This window comes from Gracilinanus agilis, chromosome 5 (genome assembly GCF_016433145.1).
Source record: "Gracilinanus agilis isolate LMUSP501 chromosome 5, AgileGrace, whole genome shotgun sequence".
Classification (NCBI taxonomy): Eukaryota; Metazoa; Chordata; class Mammalia; order Didelphimorphia; family Didelphidae; genus Gracilinanus; species Gracilinanus agilis.
Genome location: NC_058134.1, coordinates 149,459,814 through 149,468,794, shown reverse-complemented (window position 1 = coordinate 149,468,794; position 8,981 = coordinate 149,459,814). Strand labels below are relative to the sequence as shown.

The following is an 8,981-nucleotide window of genomic DNA, read 5'->3' as shown; positions in this document are numbered from 1 at the left end:
TATAATATAATATAATATAATATAATATAATATAATATAATATAATATAATATAATATATAGTATAATGTAACGTAATGTAACGTAATGTAACGTAATGTAACAATGCAATATAACGTAATGTAACATAACAAATCAATATAACATAATATAATAATATATGATATGATATAAAATATAATATAACAATATAACATAATATAATGTTAAATATAACATAATATGTTAAATATAACATAATATAAGAAGTGAAATGACTTATCCAGGCTCACAAAGTTGGTCATTATCTAAGAGCCAAATCTTAACTCAGGTCTCCCTGACTCTGGGCTCAGCACTCTCCACCTCTAGAGATTGAGTCATGGGTTCAGGTCCCAACTCCATCTGACATATATTTACTGTATGATCCCAGGCAAATGTCTAAGACTACATAAATTACAGAGAAGGTGTCAGCCTGTTTTTGTAGATGGAATTTCCTCCCCTGGAAGTCTCCTTTAATAGTGATATTACAAGTTCAGTCCCTGGATCCATTACTGGCTCCCACAGACAGGGATGCTGAGCTTGGTTGATTTTAGACAAGACAAGCTGGTAGCCAAAAGTACCTAGAAATGGTTCCATTTTTTTGGTTTGTTTTGTTATGTGATTTCAGGCTATCAATGATTTCAACATATAGATTTTAGATGGTTTTTAAGATATGCTTGTAGTTGAGTTAAGGCAACTAGTCTCAGGTTCCTTTTTGACTTCTCACATACATGGTCCATTTCACACTTGCTCAGAATGCAACAAAATTTTTTCTTTATCTGGACACAAAATCTCTTATAAATAAAATGAATAGAAAGCAAATTCTGTCCAGGTAGACCAGAGCTGAGGCACACCAGACAAACCTTCAACTGCATAAGATTGTATTGATCTAAGGTGAGCAGCATCTTTCCTTGCCACAGGCTCACCACTGCCCTTGGCCTCTCTCCTCTCCAAAGAGAAGTTCAGGGATTTCCCTGCCCCATGTAGTTTCTGTCATCCCTGATGCTTCAAATCCCTCCTTCCAGCTGGGAAAAATTACCCATCCTATTGGCTCCTTGTCAGTAAGGGTCAATTGGTCAATCTGACCAAGTAGCAATCTATGGTCCCTGCTTCTCCTGGTCAGTTGCTTGTGCTCTTATTACCTATATCAGTGATGGGCAAACTATAGCCTGTGGGCTAGATGTGGCCCCCTGAAATGTTCTATCTAGCCACATGACATTATTCCTGATCTGACTAATACAATGAGTAGGATACAATACAATGAAACTTCGAAAGAGCTGCCTTAGAAAAAGACTGACAGAGGAGCATTTCCTTTCCTTTGGCCCCCTCTTTAAAAAGTTTGCCCATCACTGGCCTATACTTTCTTGTCTTGGGACACCTTTATTGCTGAGAGGACTCTAAAGGGCTTACATAAAACTAATGTGGCGAAGGTGTGATTTCATGAGATTTTCAGTTTTCCAGTGAGTTTGTTTCTGAAAGTACTGGAAAATTCCAGAGTAAAGAGAACAACAAAGATATTTCTGATTTACTTGCCCATTACCTTACCAATTTCAAATTATTTAAAAACTTTTTTTTTACTGACATGTTTTGTTTTTATTTTGTTGTTATTTAGTCATTTTCAATCATCTCTGACTCTTTGTGATCCCTTTTGAGGTTTTCTTGGCAAAGACACTGGCATAGTTTGCCATTTCCTTCTCCAGCTCATTTTACAGATGAGAAAAATGAGGCAATCAGGATTAAGTGACTCGCCTAGGGTTCAGAGAGCTAGAATTCGAGGTCAGGATGAAACTTGGGATTCAAGACTCCAAGCCCAGCACTCGATTCATTGCACCCCATTGCTACCCAGTTTGTTTTTATTTTGCCTAGATTTTGCCTAGTATATTACTCCTTCTCCAAGAATATTTCCTACAATAAATTTATTGTTTGTGTTTCAGATGAACCTTTTTGTATTAATATCAACTTGAGTTTTTTTTATCTTTTTCCAAAGCCAACAGTTCAAACTTCAAAAGCATCAAGTCCAATTTTTCTCCCCAGATCTACTTCAAGCATAGAGATAGAAAAGGAAACAGAAAGGAAAATATAATTTATATAAAAGAAATCTAAAAGAATTATACCTCCCCTTCAGTAGAGGGCTCAAAATCGGAATACTTGGAATCACAAATAAGGTCATCCACTCCTTGCGCCTGGCCAGATGGGATGTTGGGAAAAGATGCAGCACAGTCTTTAGCAAAATACCTGAAGACTTTCCATGTTTGGCCATAGTCCATAGAACGCTCAACTAACATGGCTGCAGGTCGGAAAGTCTGTGAAGAAGGATTTCAATAAACTTCATCACAAAGATGGAATTCAGTATTTATCTTAGACTGAATTTGGAAATTCTATAATTGCACATTCTTTGTGGTGAGGGATACATAAGGATTATTGATTAAAATGAAACTTTGAATATTTGTTAAGAAAGACACTTTATAAATCCAAATGAACATAATGAATGGGATCCTAGGACTTGGCTTTCTGGTCACAATAGTATGATGTGGATTTACTAAAGTTTTTGAACCTCCTTGAATCTTCTGTTTCCTCATTCTTATAAGCCTCACTTCTTTACATCCACACTCCTATATCCTTTGCTTAATTATCTTTCATGTCTTCTGTCTTTCTTCTCATTTAATAGCAGTAGGGCACCAGGGTAGTACTTGAAAGATTTGGGCTCTATCTCATTTCTGCCACTAAATGGATGAATAACCTTAAGACAGCCTCCTTATCTCTCTGGGCCATATTTTTCTTATCCATAGAAAGAGGGGATTGGAATAGATCCTTAAACCCCTCCCCTTTCAGCTTAAATATTCTATAGTTCCAATCTCCAAGGTCCTTGGCCACAAACTCATACATAACACACACACACACACACACACACACACAAAACTTAAAAATTAAATAAAATTTCTGTATACATAAAAGAAGAGAAATAGAGGATTGTACATGAAACTGTAGATCTCTATTATTTACAACTTGCTTTTCTTATAAAATAGCTATTAAGTTCAACCTGAAGCTTTCAAAGCTGTCCAGCTTATTTAGGCTTCTTTCTGGCCTTCTTTCTCTTCTCTTCTCTTCTTTTCTCTTCTTTTCTTTTTAAAGATGCTTCAGTGACTCCTTTCCTTCCCTCTTTCCTTCCCTCTTTCCTTCCTTTCTCCCTCCCTTTTTTCTCTCCTTCCTAACTTTCTTCTTCCTTCTCTTTGTCCTGTCTCATCCTACCCTGCCCTTTTGTTATCTCACTGGGAAAATCAAGAAAATACAAGCTTGTAATAAAACATATGCCTATCTTTTTGTCCTCTTCAACAGTACATTTAAAAGATCCCCTCCCCAATCATATATGCCCCTTCCTTAATATAAGGTTTTCTTCTTTTATTTGAGAACATAAAGAATAAGATGGTCTGACTGGGTCTGGACTTATACAGCACCATGAACTATAGAGAAATAGTAGACATAAAATAAACATACGTTGATTATTGATCAAGATAAGGGAAGGAGTATATTAAAGAACTGTACCTTAAAAGTCAATATAAGATGGCTGAACTGAAATAGTGTCTCTAGGTCCAGTCTGATGCTGACATTATCAAGACCTAAAAAGAAAATGAGAAAGAAAAGCAGTGATGCTCATACCTAATTACTTAGCATTTCACTTGTGTCTCTGGAATTTATAGTAATATCTTTTAAAAAATAATGTGGTTGTGGTTGCTAGTTACAACAGTTTATTAGCTTTTCTAAAAAGTAATATTAGAATGTATTCTTAGATCCCTAGTTGCACTCCTAGAATGAAAGATGTGAGTTTAAGATTTGCTGGTCTTGCCCTGTCTTGGGCTACAGTTGATGTTTGTGGCATAACGCCACTGTGTGGCAGTATTGTCAACAAATGAGAAGGAAGGACCATTCTTTCATAAGTGGCAAAGTTGGATGTATTTCTTCTCTTTCCAAAAGGCCTGATTAATTAAATATAAATGGATATTAAACCTACCCCAGGACTATGTTTTATTTAAACACTGCATTTCCCCTAGATTAGCAGAGTGCTGTCCACACAATAGGCATATACTGTTTTTTTGGAAGGTGGAATATCTTAATTTTGAAGAGATTCTTAACTAAGAGAAAGATGTATTAAAATTAGTATCCCAAAATGGTATTGGAAAAAATTGCTGAGGAACAAATGAAATCTTTGCCACACCATATACTCTCTCATTTTTATGCCTGTCCTAGCATATATTCATCACTATCCTGAATTCTACTGAATTTCTGTAGCAGGGGTTCTTGACATTGTGTGTGTGTGTGTGTGTGTGTGTGTGTGTGTGTGTGTGTGTGTGTGCATGATAGATCCCTTTGACATTCTCATGAATCCTGGTAATTCTTTCTCAGAATCATGTTTTTAAAAGCATAAAATAAAATATATAGACCTACAAAGGAAACCAATTATACTGAAGAACAGTTATCATAATATTTTTTTAAAAAGGTACCGGACCCCAAGTTAAAAACCTTTGCATCTGAAGATATTTAGAAATTGAAGCAGAGGGGTATGATTAAGAAGGATTTAGATAATGCAAGAACATTCCTTATGATCACCCAAAAGACAGCTGGGATTTCAGATCAATGATAGGGAGAACTGGATCTAGAAAAGGCAGGTTATAAGTCTGAGGAATTAGAGGGATAGGGCTACAAGGAACCTCAGAAGTCATTCAATCCAACTCTCTCATTTTATAGATTAAACTTTGAGTAATAACTGTTAAATGGAAGATTTGAATCCAGAGGCTCTGAAATCAGAACCACACTGAACTGCCTCCTTAATGAGATAAAAACTACTTATTGGCCTCTAGGAATGCCTAGAAAAAATAGTTGAGGTTCTGTGCCAATAATGAAGAGGGAGATCTTAATAGGATATCAATCAAGGTGAGGATACAGTTTCAAAGTTAGTTCATTTGCTATTTGAATCCTTTTTTCAGTTAATATCTCTGGATAGTAAGAAAAAAATGATACTGTCCCCTTCCTTTCTCTCTTCCCTGACTCTAACACATCATCAAATAGAAAAAGAGGGTAGTGAACATACCCAACCTACATTGATATTAGGAGTTGCCCTAGAATTTTACAGGTGTACTCACTGAGTGGCAATGCATTTTGAATGGAACTTTTATCAATGCTTTTCTGTTATTTTCAAAGAGAAATATCATTAGGACCAGGTTCTACCTCCATCCTAATTATTATAAATACAAGATGATGAAATGTATAAAAGAGAAGGGTTAATCCTTGTGATTTATTATCATATTTGAACCCTTTGATTGAGTCAAGAAGGAAATAGTCAATAGGCTAATAATACAAATTATCCATAGCACTAGGGGGGGAGGGCTTAAATCAGGAGGCAATTGATTCAGGTCAGAGTGAGCCAGTTAAATTGTAAAGAATTCCATGTTTGGGAATGCCCTAAGATCAGAGGAAGGGGTGAAGAGTATAGAGAGAGTATTATACCCTCCTCAACCTCTCCTTTCTTCTACTCACTATATAATAGGAGATTCTGGACTAGTAGGAGAAAACACATTAAGCTCCAATTAGCAAAAGACAAACTGAGAATAAATATAGACTCAGATGGATATAGAAAGACCTGAGAGTGTGACTTTTCATGGCAGAAAGAATGCCATTTATAGACTCCAAAAAAGAATCATTCTTAAAGCCCAGAAGAAAGCTATTCCAAGGGGAGCTTCATGAAGATGTTCTGAAGGGAGAAAAGGACTTTCAATAACCAGAAGTTGTAAGATATCCATTTACCACTCATGGCTCCTACAGAGTGCTCCACCATCTTTCTGCTACTGCTCCCCAAGTTTGAAGGAATTGTTTTTTTTATACCAACTGCTTTTTCTCTGAGTGTTTAGTAAATATCTTTTGTAAAAGTTAATTGAATGGAGAACACATAGTTGAGATCTCATGGACAACTCTATATCCCTAGAATACTGAGAAAAATAGTAGGGAGCCAACTTTTTGGGAAGCCCATCCTGTGACTGCAAGTTCTAGTTGGGTGGGTGAGCCCAGAGGTAGTACTTACACATAAAGGTTCTTTTTACATACATGTAAACAATTGAATATATATATAAGTATATATATATTTATGAAATGATCAATCAATGAAGACTTATTAAATACCTACAATGAGCCAGGCACTGTGCTAAGCATTGGGGATATAAAAAGAGAGGAAAGACTATCCTGCCTTCAAAGAATTATTTTTCTAATGGGACTAATCTTTCTTTAAATAAGAATAGATTTTCTTTTTATACATGGTTCTTTGATCTTGCCTCTATTATTTGATTCAAATATATTATTAAAATTATTTCAAAAGAAATGTTTCAATGAAAATTAGTTAATAATTAAATATGAAAAAAGTATTTAATAGAAAAATACCATTTTCAGATTGCCACCATTTCTTTTTTCTATCAGGTTCAAATGTTGTAATGACATTCTCAATCGTATGGCTATTTGCTTGTGTGTATGGATTATATGGAAATCTGGAATCACAAATGAAACATTTTTGTTGTTCCTAGAAGACAAAAGAAGCTAAATTAAGTACAGAAATATAATTACTTATTGTACAAATAAATTAGAAAACAAGCGGTGCCCATGTTTATTATCTTCTGGTTCCATCTCAAAATCCAAAGATGTGAGGAAGTAACAAAGCATTTTTTCTACCAGTGTTTGCTTAATTAGAATAACAAAGTGAACTGAAGCTCAAGTTTTTTTATTTTTAAAGTTTTGTGCATTTTTTGTCTGAAAAATGAATTCATATAGAACTGTTTCTATCAGACATACTAGTCAGGGAATAAGGAAAGTAGTTTAAAATGAGGAAATGTTTTTCCAGTTCTAGAATCACTTCCATTATATTTGACTGCAGTAACTTAACTTGTAAGGTAGTCAAAAGAACTCATATTTTCTATCTGTGATCTTTCAAACAGAATATTTGGAAGAAGAAACTTTTGAGATGAATATTCTTACATAATATGTGATTTTCTAATTGTTAGTCTCCAAGATATGTCTTTAGTAGCCTTCCTCTTTACTATATTCTGTATGAGTTCTGAGAAAATTTATTTCAAATCTACAAACATTTATTATGTACCTACTATGTATAAGGAGGGGCAGCAAGGTGGTTCAGGGGGATAGAATGCTGGCCTTGGAATCAGAAGACTCACCTTCATGAGTTCAAAATTGGCCTCGGATACTTACTAACTGTGTGACCCTAATCCTGTTTGCTTCAGTTTCCTCAACTGTAAAATGAACTGGAGAAGTAAATATTGAACCATTCCAGTATCTTTGCCAAGAAACCCCAAATGGGATCATAAAGAATTGGACCTGACAGAAAATGACTAAATAACAACAATAACAAATTTAAATATTAATATTATCTTAATATATTAATAAACAATAACAACAATAACAATATGTGTAAGGCACTGTGCTAGTCACTGGAAATACAAAGATAAAAACAAAAATAAAAAAACCAGGCCTTTTTCTTTTAGAGTATACATTCTACTATAAGGATATAACATGCAAATAGAAAAATAAATGCTAGATAATTTGAATAAGGACAAACCCATATAACCAATAGGACCTTTGAGAGAATGTATTTGAAAGCCCTTTGTCAAGAAAGTATTAACCCTAGTTAAATGTAGCATAATGATAACGATAATAATAATCATTATTGTGGCTCATACCAGAGAACCCCAGGAATCCAGCTCTAGGTTCAGTCTTGGGGATATCCCACACATCACTCTTTGATTCATGCCTCCACCCAAGATTTCCCCTGAGAGCTAAAGTCTCAGATGAACAATGCAAGAGCAAACATATATGCATTTTTTGACTCTCTGACTCTAGCTACAGGGATTAAGTTGTAAAGCTAAGAGTCACCTATAACTCTGCTTTAGAACACAAGGTGTCATGGCCATTAAGTTCCATTCTCCTCACCATAGTCAATCAATTATTCATCAGCCCTAGATGGATGTCTTGCCCTTGTTGTTTCAAAGTCCTTTTAAGGTTCTGCTTCTTTGTAGACATGTGAAAGGAAGAGAATGTGGCCAGGCAAGTATGTAGTACCAGTTAGGTGACTCAATGGATAGAGAGCCAGACCTGGAGACAGGATATTCTGAGTTCAAATCTGCCTTCAGACACTTCCTAACTGTGATCCTGGGCAAATCACTTAATCCCAATTACCTAGTCCTTACCACTCTTCTGCCTGGAAACTGATAGTATCAATTCTAAGAAGCAAAGTAAGGATTTAAAAAAAATAAATACTTGTGCCCTTCCCTCTGTGTTAAAAATAATTGATAGATTGAGTAATCCCTGAAGTTTATAGATTTTTGACAGTTTTGGGGTAATTTACCTCTTCATGGATGATGACCAAGTGTTTCATATCTTTCAGAGATTAAAATCAGGAGTAATAGAGAATGCTCACCTGAAGCTAGAGTGGGCTGTCCAACAGAGATTAAAAAAATAGGGGTTCTTAACCTTTTTTGTTTCAGTCCTTTGGTGAAACATATATATATATATATATAAAATAATACTTTTAAAAATGAAATAGAAAATTGCAAGTGAAACCAATTATAATGAAATATAATTATCAATATGCTTTTATTTTATTTTTTCCACTGGGTTATACATGTATCATTCAATACCTATTTCCATATTATTCATTTTTGTAATAGAGTGATCTTTTCAAAACAAAACCCCACATCCTATTTCCATACAAACAAGTGATAAATCATATGTTTTTCTTCTGGATTTCTACTCCCACAGAACTTTCTCTCAAAGTGGATAGCACTTTCTCATAAGCCCCTCAGGATTGCCCTGGAATATTGTATTGCTATTAGTAGCAAAGTTGATCACATACAATTGTGTCACAATGTTTCAGTTTCTGTGTACAGTGTTCTCCTGGTTCTGCTCATTTCCACT

At 34.9% G+C, this 8,981-nt stretch overlaps 1 protein-coding gene across 1 annotated transcript in view; it reads right to left on the bottom strand.

The window, feature by feature from the left end:
- Window positions 1–8,981, bottom strand: part of LAMB4 (laminin subunit beta 4) — a 141,193-nt gene that overhangs the window by 115,562 nt on the left and 16,650 nt on the right. Inside the window, 3 exon segments of the mRNA XM_044678313.1 lie at window positions 2,132–2,320; window positions 3,561–3,634; window positions 6,444–6,579. Coding sequence (XP_044534248.1) covers window positions 2,132–2,320; window positions 3,561–3,634; window positions 6,444–6,579 — 399 coding nt within the window.